We start from the raw sequence: 20,716 nt of genomic DNA, 5'->3' as shown, positions 1-20,716 counted from the left end.
GCTCTGCATAGTCCGTTGGGGACACCCCTTTGGAAATGATTTGTCTCTGACTCTGAAGCTTTGCCACACCATAACTCAGTTACTACTGAGAATGGTCTGGTTTTAACCAGGCTATTTTCCCTCAGTACTCCGTCTGGGATTGTAGTATATTCTCTGGTTTTCCCGGTCAAATTTTAACTCATCGAACAGAGGCCACTCCCTGAGATAGTTTGAGATGATATACATCACGACCAAACATTAGCAACTGGTTATGGCAGATCCAGAGTGGCTCTGGGCAGATCCAATAGTTTTAAACCTCAACAGAGTTCCTGCCTTCAAGGAAGTTAACACTTGTCAATGGAGAGTGGCCAGACTCTGTACAAATGAAACATACGAGTCTGGTAGAACCAGGCTCTAGAACCTTTTACCTCAAATACCATACCTTTACTTATTTTTCCATTACTGAAAAACTGTTGCTTTAATTAACTTAATCACTGCCCCATATCACGCGCTTCAAGCGTAAGGCCAAATTTCCACCCAATTCCCTACTAATCAACTATTTATTAGACAGTATAATTTATTTGAAATGAAAATGTCACTAGTTATATTTAAATTAAATTATAACAAGTATACATTCTGACATAATGACAAGTAAAATGGCACAAGACAGGTAAACAAAATTATTATGAGCAACAACATGGAAAGATTATGTCTCCTAATGAAACGTTAATATAAATCAGATCATCATTTGGAATAAGTGGACAAATGTTAATAGGTGATATCTGAACCACAGGCCTTCACAATTCAATTGCAAAAAATTAGCACTAATTGCTACCAGTAAAATCTATATATTACCTATAAATATTTGGATAGGGATTTCTTGAATATCATAACTATTGGAATTAGTCCTAATAACATTAAAATAGATGACAGTAAAGAAACATTTGTTAAGTAGCTTGCCATATGAGGTGAACACATAATGAAAGTGAAAAAACAAAACTATTTAAAAAGGGGACTGTACAGGTCTTATTAAAGAGTTCACAAGAAAATGTATAAATATATTTTCATTAAAACATTTTTTTATTTTTTTACACAAACGATATAACACAAAATATACATTTAGCAGAATGTCCTGTTCAGACTGTCTGGCTCCAAAATAGTCATAAAAACATCATTAAAGTATCATATAAGTACCATAAAAGTATTACAAAAGTAGTCTGTATGACTCATGCACTATATTCAATGTTTTCCCAACAACATTTTATGAGTGATAAAGACTTAAAGTTTGAGCTACTTTTATAAATAAATGTTAGCAATGACAGACTTAAAAGGGCCTTGAAAGAATGCTAATTGTAATGTGTGACAAATGTTTCTGTTATTAACTATGACTTATCATTATCATATGTTCAGTATGCATCATCCTCAATAAGCTTTGCTGTCACTAATGCTGGAATAATTCAACACACTGAGCAGTTAACATGCGATCCAATACTTACAGGAATACTAAGCCAAAAAAAAAGGAACAGGCATATCAAGCATTTTGATGTAGTTTAGTCACACTAATTTTAAACAGATTGTAAGAAGTAACAGGCTGCACATGTTTGATAATTATGTTGGATTTTCAGTTAAACAGCTCGCAGGAAGGACACCGTATAGCACAGTTATGATATTTAGCAAAGTGTCTTGAACTGAAGATCTCCTAAATGGCATTATTATTTACAAGGAATATATATGTAAAAGCTGATCTGAAACTTAAAAACTTTGCATAGTTTCAAATATTTACTGACATAAATTGTACAACGCACACATTTTCTCTCTCACGTTTGTGAGACATGGTGTAATGAACAGATCTTAATCCAGTCAGATTTTACGTTTGCTTGTTTTTAATTAATATAAGACAAATCAGACAAAATGCAAGTAGATGTTTTTGAGTGAAAACATTGTGCCAAATGAACAAAAGGCAATCAATGATTGAGTTTTATGATGTCTTTATCTAGAACAAAGTTCCATATGAGTTTGTTGACTATCTCTTGTTCCTGCTGAACCCAGTGGCTGCATTTGGGAATAGTGTGAATGATGACCGGACCCCTTACATAAGGCTCCGTTCCGCCAGACATGCCCTCTATATTGTCTGCCTCACCCCAAATTAACATGCAGGGCACACCAATATCCTGATGCTTGTGTTACTGTAGAAAGAGAGGTACATAGTAACCAATTTAAGCAATTCACTTCAGTTTAAGGCCATGATAAATGGAAGAATGATCTGTTTTTATCCCGAGGAGAGAGCAGAAGTAGTTCAGAGGGGCTGTGAGACCTCCGGGCTGGGACAGCCAGTACAGGTAACCCTCCAGCTGGGACTTGGTGCCCAGTTGTTCTTGATGCCCAGATTGTTGCCACAAAACAGACTTCGAAACCAGCTAGCACATGACCAGTATTGGGGAAAGTTACTTTTAAAAGTAATGCGTTAATATTGCATCACTCTCTTAAAAAGTAACTATTTGTGTTAGTTACTTTTTATGGAAAGCAATGTGTTACAGTACTCTTGCATTACATTTTCCTACCTGCTAGGTTTGCTTGTTTGTTTTTATTAATATCAAGGCATTAGACCAAAAGTTAAATTAAATGTAAAGTTCAAAAGCAATGTGTTACTTAGCTATTTGAAAAAAGTAATCTAATGATAATGTAACTCACATTATTTTCCCCCCAGCACTGCACATGACAGAAACCAGCTGTAACTAAGGGCAGTAAGTTAACCATAACTATTCTGGGTTTCCTGTTACAGTGAAAATAAAATATCAGTAAGCAGAAACTGTAAACCACAGTGTCGGACAGTGGGGGCTGTTAAAAGATCTGAAGTTTAAAAATGTTGGAACGATACCTTAAAATCTTCAAGAGACAAGGGCAGCAGCGAAAACTGAAAGAAACATGTCCTGAGCGCAACAGCTGATAGGGTCTTCTCAAACGGCATCTGGGTTTTACAGAAATAGGCTAAGCATGAATTGAGTTCCAATTATAACATGATCAGTCTGCCAATTCAGAATAAGAGAAGTGTCTAGAAACGGTAGTGAAACAATGCCCTGTCAGACAGAAAGCAGTAGAAACTCTCACTCTCACCCAGCTATGAAGCGGGGTGAGGGGTGTAGTGATATCTAATTAGTGAGATCGCTACTGATCTCATACCCCGTTCACACTGCAAGTCTTAATGCTCAATTCTGATTTTTTGTTCAGATCCGATTTTTTTTTTTGTTTGGCTGTTCACATTACCTTTTAAAATGTGGCCTATATCTGATTCCAGTGTGAACTGTTTGAGGTTTCAAACTAAACCGCATGTGCAAAAGAACAATATCAATGACATCAGACGCAGCACGATGTTGCACTAAAACTCGGGAGGTTATGGAGGAAGTATTTTTGCTTTTATTTAAAAACGTTTGTGTAATAAAAGCCATAAGAATTTGAGCAGGTGCTGAAGAGGAGAAGAACGAAAATAAAGAGAGCAAAATTGATTATTTTGGCCTTTTGTCTGGGCACTGAAGCCACGCTCTTCTGTGTTCCCGTTCTTTCATTTTGTGTGCTATTTTTTCAAAAATGGAGCGGTTACGGTAGGATCCTTCTAGTTTAGCTTGAATTAAAGTATCTCCCCATATACTAATTAGGTCTAACACCTCACTTTCCCTCCATTGACCCACTTTTGAGGCTATGTCTAGGGCTAACTCGCTGGCGCATTGTGACAAATGTCGACATAGATTGACGTAAAAGTCGCATCAAATCCGCCTTGGTTCACCAATGTTGTTCACAAATTTACCAGCATTGATAAAAATCAGATCTGGGTCTGATTCAGGACCACATATGTATGTGGTCTAAATCTGATTTTAAAAAATCAGATCTGGGCTAGATTTGAGTGTTCACACTACCTCTGAAAAAGTCTGACCTGGTCACTTGACCCCCAAAAAATCAGACTTGGGTCACTTTTGCCTGCAGTGTAAACGGTGCCAATGAGAAGCTGTACCATGCCAGGCTAAGGCCAATGAGAAGCTGTACCATGCCAGGCTAAGGCCAATGAGAAGCTGTACCATGCCAGGCTAAGGCCAATGAGAAGCTGTACCCGGTCGCCCCAGTGCAAAATGCCATGCCAGCAACACATCCCAGTCATGGCCCACCAATATACAACTTTTGTGACCTGTAATTAAACAAACGTCATTCAGTGCTTTTAGTGTCTAAGGCAGTCATGTCTCACACTGATATATTCAGTAAGCAGGTCTACCCAATTCATCGATGGTGTCATATAAGAGTGTCTCCAGTGAATATTCCTCCAGCTGGACGGGTGCATCAGAATCTCCACAGCCACGCAGATCTAGCGCCACCGTGTGGTAATGACTACTGAATTAATTTAATGGTATCGCCAGGAGTACCTGCAGGTCATAATTTATTAAAGGGATAGTTCAACCAAAAATGAAAGTTATATCATAATGTAATAATGTACTCACCCTCAAGTCATCCTAGATGTATATGACTTTCTTCTTTCAGACGAATACGATCAGTTATATTAAAAAATATTCTGGCTCTTTCCAGCTTTATAATGGCAGTGAATGGCTAGAAGCTATATATTTAACTTTATAACATGTTAAATATGGATAATTTTCTTACACAAACGCATTGTTTTTTTTCAAAAGGTCTTTATTAAAAACCTAGAGTCATGTGGATTACGTTTATAATGTATGTATACACTTTTTTTGGCTGCCATTTACTGCCATCATAATGATTATATTAAAACTTTAGAGCATGATGAAAATGTCCAAATGTTTCTTCTTATTTTGTTTAAATATCAGGTTTTTTTTCTTCCATTTAGCACTGCCTTTCAGAATCAACAGAAGACACATACATGTTTCCCAGAAGATAAATTAAGCACAGTTTAACTTAATCTTCATGTGTTTCCTTAATGAGGATCAGTGAATGTTTGAACCTTAGTTGTGTTTGAGTCCCTCAATGTCAGTAAAGATGGATCTCAAAATCATACTGCTGGAGAGGGTTCAAATATGCAAAAGAAGCTGGAAAACCGAAACATTTTTGGGACCTGAAGGATTTTTTTGAAGAACATTGGGCAGTTTAACTGCTTAGGACAAACAAGGGGCTCAAGAACAACCATAAAAACACAGAAAACACAGAAACAGTTGTGGATCATCCAGGGAATGACAGTATTAAGAATCAAGGATACTTAAACTTTTGACAAGCAGTCATTTTTATAAAGTCAGCTATTTATGAGACTTGTAGATGAGTCTCGATTTCTGTTGAGACATTCAGATGATAGAGTCAGAATTTGGCGTAAACAGAAGGAGAACATGGACCCATCATGCCTTGTTACCACTGTGCAGGCTGGTGGGGGTGGTGGTGGTGTAATGGTGTGGGGGATGTTTTCTTGGCACACCTTACCCTAACGAAACAAAAATATATTGCAGTATATTGGAAAATATCATGTAATAAATTAGGCAATATATTCACATATATGGGATTTAATATTTATATTCGCCAATATATTGCAATATATGAAAGCGGCAATCATTTGTATATTTTGCAATATATTACAGGAATATATAATATATTGTATAATACCATCAATATATTATTCCATATATTTACAATATATTATGATATATTTTGAAGAAATATATTGGTAAATATATATTTTCGGGTAGGCCCCTAAGTGCTAATTGGCCTACCTGAGCATTGTTTCTGACCATGTCCATCCCTTTATGACCACCATGTACCCATCCTCTGATGGCTACTTCCAGCAGGATAATGCACCATGTCACAAAGCTTGAATCATTTCAAATTGGTTTCTTGAACATGACAATGAGTTCACTGTACTAAAATGGCCCCCACAGTCACCAGATCTCAACCCAATAGAGCATCTTTGGGATGTGGTGGAACTTGTTGAATCAATGCCTCGTAGAATTAAGGCAGTTCTTTTTGAATTTGGAATGGTTATATAAGGTATGGGTAAATAACAAGCTTTTTGCTTCATCCCGCTCCTTTTCGGACACATGTAATTTAATTTTTAGATATTGTTGTGTTTGTTATGTGGTAACATAGTTATTGTATGTTCATATTTTGTACTTTATTTTTTATTAGTTGTTTGAAATAAAAATAGAAAGAAAGAAAGAAAGAAAGAAAGAAAGAAAGAAAGAAAGAAAGAAAGAAAGAAAGAAAGAAAGATGTAATAATGACAAAATAATTGGTAAAATGATCTGAAATTACTATATATTTTAACCTATAAGAAAACTATTTTTCCATTTACTGCTACATACTAATTTACCATTTTAAATAAAAATAAAAAGACGGAGAGGAAGTCACCAGTTCACAAAACAGTCACATTAGCCTACTGGATACAGTAATGATAGAAAGAAAGGCCATCATTTTCAGCAATACTATATGGGCTATATGTGACACGGGGGCATTATAAACAATAGATTGCGAACGCCGTGTGTTGTTTTTAAACACAGGTGGCGCAAGAACACCATTATTTGGCCGTTCATTCACCTTCTTTACAAAAAACAGAACATTAACGACCTCGTACATATTACTTTGTTTAATGTTTTTAAAGACATTGTTAGTATTTTTTTCATTATGAATCCTCTCACCATGCCCTTAGATATGCATGGTGACAAAGAGCAGGCCGGGCATTGGAGGCAGTCTGGGGGTTTCTTACGGATATGGTCCATTGAAAAGTTCTATATGGATCCCTAAATACAGTTCAGGAAATTCGGATGAAAGCCAAACCAGCAGTGATTCCTGCTGTGCCATACACAAGAAGGTATACCAAAGAGAGAATACATACACTTGATGGTGATAAAAGCAAGTGCATCAAATAATTTCTGATGATTATTGTAATGTTAATGAGAGATGTGTCAAAACACTCGGCAACTGTCCCTCGTCATTGGTTCACCTTTTAAAATACACCCCATGTGACTGTGTGGAAACAACAGCCGCTGAGTTATTTTTGAACCACAATTAAATTGTCTGGGAGCTTGGCTTAAAGTCATCGTGAACCGGATGTTGCGACCGACTTCAGTAGGCTACTATGATATTTCAGAGTCAAACGGAATATAATGAGAAAATAGAGAGCGCTGCCTGTTTTCGTGTTTTTTTTCTCCTGCTGGGAATTGAATGGACTTATAAATGTTCCAAATGTTCCATCCCGTTCCATAAAACTCTGTCAAAGCTCGGCGCAGACTGACAGTCGGGAATGTTCTACTACACAAGCCGTCACACTGACGTCATCAGAGAAGAAATGCCATTATCCAGTGAAAGGACATTTTCTGATTTTGATCAAAGATTAAAAATACTATTTTGTGTGTGCGTGTGTGTGTGTGTGCGTGTGTGCGTGCGTGTGTGTGTGTGTGTGTGTGTGTGTGTGTGTGTGTGTGTGTGTGTGTGTGTGTGTGTGTGTGTGTGTGTGTGAATCAACTTGTATGGATACATTTTTCACCACAAGTAGGCCTAATGTGCACCAACAAAGTAAAAGTGGCATATTTAAAAGTAAATTCCTTGTGATTAAAGTGCTAACTTTAATGGCAAGGGATTATAATTATGTACCAATAGAACACAACACTTATAGTCCCATCTTTGTACCAATAACTGTAGGCTTTTTTTTTTGTTTTTTGTTTTTTAACATAAGCTCAACTTCTCCTTATAAAAATAATCGTGGGTGTTATTTTCTGTAGCCTACATGTTCATTTATAAATATACTTAATATTGTTACTTTTGAACTAAACGGCAAACATGATTCAGTGGACAACGAATAAACTGACAGTGCAAACAATCCTAAACTAACTTTTCTTCGCTAAGTATTAAAAAAGTATTCTTATTTGGTTCATGATGTGTTCACTTGTGTTTGAAGGCTCAGTGGCTTTTTTCTTAATCAATTCTAGACATTTATGCTATATTCTTGTTCCTTACATTCAATAAATTCACGTCCTTAAAGGGATAGCCCCCCCCCCAAAAAAAATAAAAAAATAAATATCATATATTTAAGAATAGGTGGGTAACCAACCAGTTGATGATAACCATAGTAGGGGAAAACAATACAGTGGAAGCCAATAGGGACCATCAACTGCTTGGGCATAGCGACATTCTTCAAAATTTCTTCTTTTGTGTTCAGCAGAAGAAAGACATTCATCCAGGTTTGCAACAACTTGAGGGTGAGTAAATTATGACATTTGATTTTTTGGGTGAACTATCCCTTTAAATAATCAGGGTTTTCTAGTGTATGCCTAGCTGCTCAGGTAAAGTCAATGTCATGAGTCATTTCAGGGGTTGCCAAAATTATTATTTAAATTACGATTTTAAATGAAATAAGCTGTACAGATATTTATATTTCTTATAGGTATATTTTAATAGGTCAGACCTCCTTCACATCCTTGATTTAACAGACAGACAGACAGACAGACAGACAGACAGACAGACAGATAGATAGATAGATAGATAGATAGATAGATAGATAGATAGATAGATAGATAGATAGATAGATAGATAGATAGATAGATAGATAGATAGAACATTAATTTGAGACTTTATTTCATACTTACACACACATAATAAAGGTAATTTTGAGTGGATGAGTTTTTTAATTTCAATATTTAATCACACCACGTTTTATTGTTCTGTTACTTTCCGATATTGTTTAAATGACACCGATTAAAAACGGAAGAGCTCAGAGTTGAGCGGTTTTAAGTGATCTTTCACACGTGTGACAGCAGCGCTCGCTGTCCTCACGTCCTGTGCGTCCTCCGCGCGCATGACGTCATCGACGTCTCGAGCTGTTTGTTCTGGATTGTGGGAGAGAAAGAGCCCGCGCGCCCTCACAACAAAATAAAGAAGGTAAATAAACAAGCAGGCTTTACACTTATGCAAACCGATTATTTCTTGTTAACGGTCCCGGCATGTGCTGCGTCTTTTTGTGTAACGGTCAAGAGCGCTAATTAGCGCTGAAATGATTGTCTGGTGCGCGCGGTGAAAGCGGCCTGTGTGTCGCCGAGTGCTAACGCTAGCTGTTAGGAAAGACAAACTCACTCATGATAACGGGTCAGTCTGGATATTATTTTAATCTTGGGCTCGTTGCATTTGTGTTTTAGTGCTGAATTATGACATCTTCATCGCGTGTGCGTCAAAGAAAGCGAGTAATGTAGGACCCTGGGGTTGTTTATTAGCATTAGGCCGTTTGCTGTTCAATGCTAGCACAGCATCGCATCCCTGCTCTGCGCAGCTTCGCATAAAATCTCACGTTTCCCTGTGTGGGAATGCTTGTGGATTTGACGTAGATTTGTACGAGAATGTGCGTACACTAACGCACGGTCAGATTAATTAGCTCGAGTTTATTTGATCTGTGCTCGTTTCAAGCGTCTGACATTGACAGATGTGTATTAATGTGGGCCGTGGTTGTTTCACGCTTTTGGTCTTGGGTGAGAGTGTGTGTTTTGATCGTGTGCGCGCACACACACATAGAGATACGTGCACGACGCCGGACGAGTCCGTGTCACACCGCTAGCATTGGTAGCGGGTCGGAGGAAATGTGTGGCTCATTTTCTCGCTCTTGGGGCCTATCACAGTGCCCCAACCTCATAAAATCCCCTAGTCAATGTTTTGATCATACACGCACTCGTTTAACGTCAATGTGACAGCATGGCCTTGGTGTTCAGCGACTTTTCGTGTAAGGACTCAACCGAGCTGCCCGCAGTCGCCATTTTGTCTCCGTGTAACGGTGATACGCGCAACCTTTACGTTTTCATAAAAATGTGAGAGTCAATTGGCATATTTTAATTCTCCTTTTCCGTGGTTAGTAGTATTACTATTGTTCACATTAAAGTGTATTTTGTTGAGATCTGTCAGTTTAGAGCTCTTGCCAGTTTCGTTATTAGCCTCGCAGCGCTTTCGGTTTGCGCTCAGATTTCCTCGAGTAAATCCTCAGATTTTGTGGCAGAAATATCAGCTATATGATTATTGGGTGGTTTAGATATTTAGAATATTAAAAAAGTAAGTAAAATCTTTGTTATACACCTAAACTCGTGCGAGGAGCAGGTCTTAAAGCAATGTGTTTATCTGACATCATAGCTCTGTGATTGACAGCTGATTGGTGACTGACAGGTTTCCTTTTCTGATTTACTTATGTCTAGGAGTGATTTTTATTTACTTAGCAGTTTCACTCGCCTATTTAAGTCACCATGAAATCGAAATTGTATTTTTTATTTAATATATATTTTGTGTGTGTGTGTGTGTATGTATGTATGTATATAAAATATGGTTTATCTTCAGTTTTTATATCATAGTTTCAATAACAAATTTATACTCCAGTTTGTTGTTGAAATATAAACTTTGAACTGACAATAAACTATAACAACTTGCTTCCATGACTTTAACATACATTAAATAATGAAGACACCACTAACTTGTTAAGTAAAAAAAAAAAAAAAAAAAAAAGAATCTAAACAATTAAAATTACACTTTAAATATTTTTTTTCACAAAGTTAGTTCATGTCATTGAAGGCAGTTATCATCACAATGATTTCATTTTTAAGTGAATGCTATAAGGGGGGGGGTGACGTCATGATTGACAGAGAGATCGACGTCTACTCTGAGTGAAGTTGTCACTGAGGCACTAACAGACTTTTTTGGGAGCAGATTGTTTAATTTAATTTAATTTCTACATTTCCATAACTGTTTATTTCACACCAATATAATTAATTGTTCTGCATCTGTGAGAGTATGGGCGGGCTTTTGATATCGCCGTTGTTCTTTCTACTCTCTACTGCGCAACTCCGGTCCCAAACTTTTTTTATATTTACTGTTGCACTAAAATCCAAAAGTGAAGAATTTGTTATTTATTACTTGATTGTTCAAGCTACCTCACAGAAGTGCTCTGTTTGTTAACATAGTTGTTGAATGTGAATTAAATAAAAATAAGAAACATCCTGGATTGTTTTTTTGCTCTTTTTTTATTCTTTTTTTTATGTATTATAGAAGTATCGGATCAGGACTCGGTATCGGCAGATACTAGAGTGCGGATAGGGCCGCATTTTTCTGTCCAAGCCCGGCCCGCATCCGACAGAGCAGTAACCGAACCCAACACGAGCCCGACAGTCATTAAGATATTTTTCTGACCCGAGCCTGACAGTTAAAATCATTTTATTTTTTCTCATGTACTAATGACACATGTAACTACGTTTGTTTGTGTGTAAAGCCCGCTTTTATTAAGCAACTGTAGGAAGCCATTCTTAAATGCCTTAAGGTTAGGTATTGTTGGTTTATACTGTTATACAGGGTTTTTCCTGCATAGAGAATAACGAGACGGCCGCCTCTGTCTGTCGATAAAACTCAGACAGGCAGACAATTGCTCAGATTCAGCCTGTCGTGATAATCAGAATATATATCATCACATGATCCTTCAGCAAAGCAATCACTCTTATACTATGATTTGCTGGTACAAAGTCATCTAAAGCCATCCCATAGCTGAATGTGCAGGACAAGTATATTATATTAATTTTATTTCCATCGTTAAATTAAAGTTGACGGAAACCCGTCTTCCCTCCGCTGCATCTGTCAATCATCATCTCCGTTCAGCATTTAAACTGCGCGTCACATTCGGTTACAACAGTCAGCAGGTAAAACTCTCTCGAAGATCATATTCCCATTAGCCTATAATAGCTACTTGATCTGTAAATAAAGGGCGGCGGTTCATCTCACATCTGATGAGGCATCTTTAAAATGGGTTAACTTGAAAATAATGCTTTATGTATGTTTCTGTCGATGGATACAAGTGCTGGCTCCTCAGTGATACACTAAAACTACAGCCATAATAAAAGAAAAACGTGGGCAAAACGGCCTCTCTTTGTAAACTGTTCAGTGCATGCGAGTGCTGCCATATGACCAGTTATTTTTGCCGTCATCATCATCACCCGCGTATATTCGCCAGAAGACTTGCGTGAGAACTCAAGCGCGCTGAGAAGATCTATCTCTGTACACTCATCTGAGAGATTCTTATTCAAAAGATGATTCCTATAATATTTAGTCCTATTTGTTTTACTTGAAAGAAAAAACTAATGGAGTACTTTCATTTTAACTTATATCAACTAATATAATGTTTTTCACTGGAAAGTTTTAAGTTCATAACCATTAATATTTTGTGACTTGAAGTGCAGTGTTATGTGGCATCATGCAGTATTTGTCCTGAAAAGTAAATGTTATGTTTGTTACCTCAATAAATTTAAGGTCATTCCTTTGTTTTTTTGTTCTATTATATTAATATTAAAAGCACACTCTTTTCTACGACAAAAATGACAAAAAAGGGTAAAAAAACATTTAAATGGAAAAAAAGGAATTCTCAATTTTAAACAGAAAAAACGGAATTTGCAAAAATTAAAACGGAAAGAACGGAATTTGGGGAAAAATAAAACAGATTCTATAGGGCCCTAGGGATGTGCACACACAAGACTTCTCACACAGCGTGGGAATAGCGAATGAAGTTCTTTGTTTTTTGGAGGATACAGAGGATAGGACTAGATGGAGGCAGATGATTCGCTGTGGCGACCCCTGAAGGGAACAGTCGAAAGTATTAGTCGTAAAAGTGCGTGCAAATGATACATTTTTGTAGCACTGGCCCGATCAAGCAAGTGACAGTTCCGACAGCTCTGTCCTTATGCTGCGTTCACACCGCACGCGAATGACGCGATTCGCGCGAGTGATTTACATGTTAAGTCAATGCAGAGACGCGAATAGGCTTTCTGCGGCGCGATTCGCGCGAATGAGGCGGCGCGAATGGCGCGATTCGCGCGAATGAAGCGGCAATGATCACGCGAATTGAGCGTTTTGAACGCGTGATTCGCGCGAACCGCGCGAAACACGCGAATCGCTCAAGTTGAAAAATCTGAACTTTGGCGGATATTCGCGCCGCGTTAACCAATGAGGAGCCTGCTTACTGCTGTCACGTGGTGAAGTGACGGATGGGAAACCCATAGGGGAACCCCGAGGCCAGAGTAATTTAAAAATACTACTCTATTGTGTCACAAAATGTACTTTTAATAGTTTTTCAGGCGAGAATGTAGTTGTTTAAAGCTCAAAAATGTGATTTATTTATTAAGAGAGCTCCTATTTGAAAATTTGATCTGGTGTTTTCGGAGGTGTGAGACCCAGGCGAACACCGGAGCTCAGCGCTCATCAACCCCGGTGAGAGCAGCCTTAACTCGGCTAGTCTTTCTGCCGACTGCCGCTGCCTGGCAGAACCCACTCCCATGACGCGAATTTGCGTCTGTTGTGTAGTGAATGTCACACGCGAATGAGCACTTTTTGTATAAAAAAAACACAGATTTGAGCATTAAACAACAATATTATCGCCTGAAAAAGTCTTCAAACTACGTTTTGTCACACATTAACAGTAGTATTTTTTACAGAAAAGAAGTCAAGTGACCCAGTCAAAATGACTAGCAGAACCCCCTCCCATGACGCGAATTCGCGTCTGTTGTGTAGTGAATGTCACACGCGAATGAAGCGAATTGGACGCGCGAATGAAGCGAATGGATTCAAAATGTTCACGCGTCCAACTTCGCGCGAATAGCGCGATTTATTCGCGTCATTCGCGTGCGGTGTGAACGCAGCATTACTGTTGAGCCCTGCATAGACTTTGGGTGGTACTCAGCAGGAATCAGGGTCTAAATGAAGTCTCCCTCAGGAAGTTTTCAAAGTTCAAGAACTTTTGGGGGTGGAACTTGAGGTGCTTAGCATGCTGATTGGTTAAATTCATGCACAATTTTGATTGGTTGACTCCACAAATTTTCCACACATTTTATTTCAATCATCATTTTTAAAAGCAACCCACTATGCCACCTTCGCAATACAATCGCCATTTGCTAGTCAGTTTTTATTTTTTATTTTACTCGCCAGAATGATATACCATGGGCGTAGGTTTAGGGGGGGGGAAGCTAGGTACTAGTCCCAGTCAATATTTTAAGATGGCAAAATTGTCCCCACATTTTAGCGTGCTGCTTAGTGTTGTCATGATACCAAAATTATGACTTCAATACGATGCCAGACTAAAATACCTCGATAATGATACTAAATCGATACCACAGTAAAAAAAAAAAAAGATAATATAATATGACAACAGAACTTGTTATTATTCATTGTTTTATTTTTTTTTACTAAAAATTCACGTGGACAGCATGTTCCTTAGGGTTGGGCATCGTTTTGATTTGAACAATTATTGATCAATTACTATTAAAATAATCTCACACAAATATTTGCTAACACAATGTATTTTTTACAACGGGGTAATTGTGTTGCAATAGCTTACACACAGCACAAGGAATCTTAAAGGGTCATGAAACCCCCCTGCTGCAGCGGTGTTTTTTCACACCTTCGATTTGAAAAAGCTTGTTAAAAGGGGAGTGGTCGACTGTGAAAAGGTGGGATGGTATTGTGTGGAAAGAGGCAATGTTTGCAGAAATAGGGGAGTGTCAGTAGGTGCATTAAGATTAGCGATACCAACAGCAGCAGTTACAGCGGTTCTGAGACATGTTCTTGGTTCACGTTGGCATTGTTTACCACAGTGAGATTAAATGAGGGATGAGTACAGCGAATGAGAGAGCTATGAGTGGCGTGCAGCAGAGATCGCAAATCATTCAGCTCTTCATATTCAAACCAGCATAATTCAGTGAGAAATGAAAATAAATGTTATTCTGCATGATGAAATATTTTGCAAACGTGATAAAACTATATTTGTCCAAATATGCACGCTGTTTGGCAAGATGAACAACGCGCCGACGTGATAAGAGAACGTGAACCACCCAACATGCGATGTGACAGAGATGTGTAATTCTAGATCGGGGTAAAAGCGAAGGGGTTTGAGGCTAGTCTCGACCGCGCATCTGAAGCAGAGCGACGCGCGCTGGGTTAACGTGACGATCCGCGCTGTCTAACTCGGCAGCTAAATCTATATTTGTCCAAATATGCAGCACGCTGTTTCACTAAGAGCCCGAACACATGCGGTTTAGTGCATGGCTGTGACGACAAATAAAACGGAGAGGACGTGGCTTTTGTTCATTAGCCTACAGATTACAGATTGGTTATTTTGCACTCCTGACATAGATAGTCAACGCTTGCAGGTTCGGCGTGCGATTCCTCAGGTGAATTTTACTTTACCGAGCCTTTGTAGCAAAGGCTTCCACAGACGGCGCCGGTTACAGCTCGCTCGGCGCCCTTTACGTTATTTCGTATCAGCACAACGCCTAGCTTTCCTCCGTGACTTTTCCGCACGCTGCTTCCACAGGGTGTCCGCGGGGTTTTAAAAAGTATTAAAAAGTGATAAATCAAAATTGTCAAATTTAAGGCCATTAAAAGTGTTAAATGTGGTCTCATAGGTATTATTTTTTTTCCAAATTAGGTATTATTTTTTCAGACTATCAGGTGTCCTATTCTGATTGAAATTCTATCTCCGTTCGCGTTAGTTCGTTTAGATATGGGCTTCAGCATATCTGGGCACATAATCAAAGATCTTTCGTCTCCGTCTCGACGTATGTTTGATGCTGACGTCATATTCAGTGGTCGTTCGGCATCATCTCAGAACACTGCGCGCTCAACAGAAGGGGCTGCATGGCTTACGTTTTATTTTAAACTTGCTTCAAGGCATATCTTCAACGACTGTCCCCATAAGAGCAATCTTAAACGATTTATATAAAGTCTAAAATGAACAAAAAGAGTTGTGAGAGAATGAGGCGCGATCCATAGACAGTGAGATCCGCGTGTCTGTCTGCTCTTAAAGGGGCAGCAGCCAATAAAGCTTCCTGTCAGGGAACAGAGAAAATGACTCGCTGCTCTTGACTAAATAACTTTTGTAGCTTTAATAAGGATTAACTATTTAATTTATAGTTTATGCAGTGCAGACTGCATATAACTTTGATAACTGTATTAAATTTCTGTATATTTCCTAACTGTTAAGACAGGAAGGGCAGGAATAAACATGACATTTATTATGGGTTTATGTTAGCATTGTTTTAAGTTTACTTAAATTAAAAACTGTTATATTTTTGAAGCCTAATAATGAATGTAAAAAAAAAAAAAAATCAGTAGCTGTATTAATATCAGTAATACTGGCCTTCATTCAGAAAAAGATGCCATTTAAACAAGTATTTAAAATATACTGTCTTTATGTTGTTTCTACATTAATTTGATTAACTGTGAAATTATTATATTAAAAAATGTATTAAAAACGTACAAAAACTTTTTTTTAATTGCGATTAATCACAGAAAAAATGTGTGATTAATCTAGTTAAAGTTTTTAATCGATTGACAGCACTAGTTTTTAGTATTTTGTTTAATTCAACAACTTATCACAGTTATAGAAATGTAATATTTGGCTCAGGTTTTGTTGCTGGAAAAAAACACTAAATCATTTAATTGCTGAATTACCAATTATTAATGTAAATCAAATGTGTATGCAGTAATGCTTCTCCTGAACCAACCTTTGTGAATGTTGAGATGTATTTTACTGTGTCTGAATGATAACTTATAACAGATTTCCTCCTGCTGTCGATTCTAAATCTATTCTTTTTTGTATGTTATATATGTCAAAATCTGTGTAAATAATAGAAAGGTCGCTGATTAACACTTGCAATTCAGTGTCGTGATGGTTTTAAAAAATATTCTGAAGGTAGTAAAAAAGGTATTAAAAAGTAGTAAATTTAACTTAAGGATTGCTGTATATACCCTGTTCCAAAACTTCCCCACCATATCTCTACAATAATGATGGAAGACGAGCCTGACAGAAGTGACTGTCTCATGCATATTAACTAAATTATCTTGTATGCATACTACAGCGCAGGGATTGGACTGAATGAGCTTTATGTCATGAATATATATCGAGAATCGCTCGGAGCGGTCGACGTCAGCATGTGCCCAGCAGCCCATACATGGACCGAAAAGGCCGCGCCGACGTCAGCATTTGTGACGTTGCTCCGACTAAGCTTTTCAAACCGGAAGACAGAAATCGCTCTGAAAAATGCAAAAATAACTATTTTCACATATGAATACCATTAATGAGTACCCTTAGTGTTTTCAATGATGTGCAGCCTATACATATCTGTTTACATCTCAAAAAAAGTGTTTTGGGGTTTCATGACCCTTTAATGTCGAATGGTAAATTAAATTTAAAAAGACGAGTAAACAGTATTAAAACAAGAAGAAACAAACAGATTACAAACAACATCACAAATAAATACAATAGAATAAAAGATACAAATGAAATAGACTGCTTTATTTTTTCATGTATGTCATTACATACATTCAAATAAGAAACTGAATTTAAAAAAATGCAAAGTAATTACATTTAAAATGTTCTTTGTAAAAAATTAAATAACCTACAGATAAAACCATTTAAAGTTACACAAGTTGATCAGTCAAGAGCAGAGTGATTGTTTGTCATTTTGTAGTTTGAATAATAAATAACTGCTGTCCCTTCAAGACCTGACGCCTGTATGGATCCTAAACAATGTCCCTGTTACTCATTCCTAATGAACTGTTTATAACTGTGTTTACATTAATACTCTTCCAGATGTGCACTGATCTTTTTTTTGTGTATTTAATCAATAAAACGCTGGGAAAAAAAGCATTTTATTGTTTTTTCAAAATAATAATATATTTATGTAAAACATTATCAAAGCTTGCAGACGTATTTTTTTAGACATTAGACTGGTTAAATAATAGATTATAGCCTAATTAAAGGGGGGGGGGGGAATGCTGTTTCATGCATCCTGAGCTTTTTACACTGTTAAAGACTTGGATTCCCATCCTAAACATAGACAAAGTTTAAAAATCTAATGTTGGATGTTTGATGGAGTATTTCTGGGTCAAAAAAACTCCTTCCGGATTCTCACAAGTTTCGGAGAGTTTTTTTCGAGTTTGGGTCGGCTTGACGTCGACAGAGCGGAAGGTCCTTGTACGGGCTCTTCAGTTACCCAAGAACTGTTTTTGACGGAGCGGTCCCAGCGATAAAGGTTCGGTCCTGCTTTGGGAGCAGGCAGTGAGTAAACCTGCTTCAAATGTCTGTTGTTGGCTATCATCGTGTAAGTAAACATCAGTAAACAACACAATCGTGTATAACGTTAGTTCATTTATCAATGGAGCATGCGATCTATGGTGTGTGTTTAAATACATTTGTTTAGCTGACCAATATAGGTATCAGTTTGATTATTGTAAAATCCCCCAAACATAAACCTAGCGTTCTCACAAAGCGTGCTTTGTCATTCAAATGCGCTAACGGTTACTCCATTGTTGTTCTATGTATAACGTTACACTAGTCTGATGTGCAAAACCGTTTTGCTTGCTACTGCTAAGGTTTAGTCGCATACAATAGTCCATAAACAGAATCGTGTCCTCATAAACTGCGAGTAAAGACACACAAATGTTGACAGGACACTAAATACAGTACATACCACAGAGACGGACGTCCTGCTGTTGCTGTTTCTCCTGTTCAATTTATTTCAGCCTCCAGATCTGATTCTGGATCATTATCTATATTAGCTGAATCTGATTGATAGCCAAGGGTTTCTCCACGCTTGAGGACGTCACCACTTTGTGTGCGCTCGTCATTCTTTAGCTCCGCCCACACGATACGCCTCCAGGCACTCGTTTTTTTCCCAAAAAAGACTCGATACAGCCTATATTTCTTTTATAAATATAATAAAACTAAAGACTTTTCGGAGATATGAAGGATGCAATACTTCTCTATAGTTACTCAAGATTGACATGAGATTGACTGAAACTGAATGTTTCACCCCCCCTTTAATGTTATTAATTTATCATTTAGCTATAGTCAGACTATATTAATAATAAATAATCCTGTCATAAAAAGTTTGACATATGATAAAAATGGGACAAATACATAATAATATAGTCATAATAGTAAATTAATAAAGAAAAGTAAACATTTTTGAATTTTAGAATTGTCAGTAAAAGGGTTACTGCAGGGCTCTACGTAGCGGCCATGTTGGGCGCATTTGCGTCTGAAAATTACTGCGTGCGACTGTGAAAACATATTTAGGCGCACCGGTGCGAGTGACCCGATCGATTCTCATGAATGGATATGTAATACAATCAGAATAAAAACTACAACTCCCAAAGTCCATAAACACTGAGAAACTGTTACGCCGACTTCACACTGCACGCGCACTTTTTGCTTTCACACAGGCAGCGTTTGTCGCGCACAGTTGTGTACAGAGTAGGGATGGGCAACAGTGGTCGAGTATTCGATTACTCGAACGTGACAGCGACGATCGATCATGAAAACGATGATCGCCCTGACTTATATAAAAAAATATATTTGTATATTTCTCGGATTGGTTATTGCGGCATTTTGGATGGTAACTGAGGTCTGATTGGTTAGCATTAGACAGCACGCCTTCCAGACCGCGAAATAAAGTGAAACTAAAGCGTGCAGTGATGCCTGACACACTGTGAATGATCATGAAATACAGGGCAATATGTGTGACGCCAGTCTGTCACATACACAGCATTATAATGAGAACACGTTTGTCATATAATGTTGTATTCTCCGTGCTTTAGTTCCCCGTGGATCAGCGCGTGCTGTTAATAAAGGAAATCCCCAAGCAAAGCGCGGTCAAGTTCATCTGCGCATCCGCGTCCTTTTCCACAGATGCAAGTTGTAAGATTAATCAGTTATAGACAACATATAATCAAGTATAAAACAAGTAATCTCATATAGGACGGCGTTTGGTTGAGTTGAATAACCAGCTTGCAAAGTGCTGCCGTTTCGGCTGGTGTTCATTCTCTTCAGCTTCAGCTCAAATGCAAACAGCCCGACATTATCGACTCTGGGTTATTTGAGACGGTCATATTATTTTTAGATAGGCTATTTCTTTTTCAAAATCATTGATGATATTAATAATGCAGCAGTGTTGCTCATTTTTTTGAACAGTCGATCTGTTTTAATGTTTCTCATGGATTCAAAAACGCGCAGTGATGCTGTTCTCACTTTGATCATGAAAAATAAAATGATGTGCAGTGCCAATCTGTCATGTAGGCTACACAGAATTATAATAAGAACCCGATTAAAATGTTGTAAATTATTTGTGGTTTCATTGCCCGTGTTTTAGCGTTGAAGACCGCATTCAAAAAGGAGTTTCATTTTCAAGCCTTGTAAGAGGCATATCTGATTATTCTCATATAGGATGCGTTTGACGGAGTTTATTAATTCTCTAGCAAAGTTCTGCGGGATGGTGTATTCACAGTTTCAGCTCAAATACAATGCCCAATATCATTGACTGGGTTATTTGAGACAGTTATTTAGTGCATCATAATCTAATAGTTATTTTTTTATAGTCATATGTTCATATTTGCATAGACATCTCATGTCTTAAAATAGTTTCATATCTCCATAACGGAGACGCCCCGCCCCCCACACAAGCCCTGCCCATGGTTAATCGATTACTCGTTTTTGAGATCTATCGATGATCGAAATGAAAAATGGACAAAAATGCCCATCCCTAGTACAGAGTACTCTATAATGGATAAGTTTGCATTTCTCTTTAATGTATTTGATATGGAAATAAAGCAAAGATTTATCATGGAGCTAATTTTATTTTAAAAAATCGTTTCACTTGTTTCTGATGTTTTTTATTTCGTTTAGTGCAAGTTTTTGATAGAAGAAAGGCCATCGCACTATGTCCATTAAAAGCACACT

The 20,716-nt window shown here is 37.6% G+C and overlaps 2 protein-coding genes across 2 annotated transcripts in view; one reads left to right on the top strand and one right to left on the bottom strand.

Moving 5' to 3' along the window:
- Positions 1 to 1,943: 1,943 nt before the first annotated feature.
- The window catches only part of LOC137049017 (epoxide hydrolase 4), a 39,289-nt gene continuing 20,516 nt past the window's right edge, over positions 1,944 to 20,716 (bottom strand). The window contains 10 exon segments of the mRNA XM_067427416.1: positions 1,944 to 2,161; positions 2,228 to 2,344; positions 2,347 to 2,396; positions 2,853 to 2,907; positions 2,910 to 2,967; positions 3,088 to 3,097; positions 4,060 to 4,156; positions 4,241 to 4,363; positions 4,366 to 4,388; positions 6,615 to 6,848. Of these exon segments, the coding sequence (XP_067283517.1) occupies positions 1,944 to 2,161; positions 2,228 to 2,344; positions 2,347 to 2,396; positions 2,853 to 2,907; positions 2,910 to 2,967; positions 3,088 to 3,097; positions 4,060 to 4,156; positions 4,241 to 4,363; positions 4,366 to 4,388; positions 6,615 to 6,848 (985 nt within the window).
- The window catches only part of brd4 (bromodomain containing 4), an 89,467-nt gene continuing 77,480 nt past the window's right edge, over positions 8,730 to 20,716 (top strand). Inside the window, exon 1 of the mRNA XM_067421654.1 lies at positions 8,730 to 8,853. The gene's annotated coding sequence lies outside the window, so the exon portion shown is untranslated. The remainder of the gene's footprint in view (positions 8,854 to 20,716) is intronic.

The sequence above is a fragment of the Pseudorasbora parva genome, chromosome 2, assembly GCF_024679245.1.
Source record: "Pseudorasbora parva isolate DD20220531a chromosome 2, ASM2467924v1, whole genome shotgun sequence".
Taxonomy (NCBI): Eukaryota; Metazoa; Chordata; class Actinopteri; order Cypriniformes; family Gobionidae; genus Pseudorasbora; species Pseudorasbora parva.
This window is presented reverse-complemented; position numbering and strand designations above follow the sequence as displayed.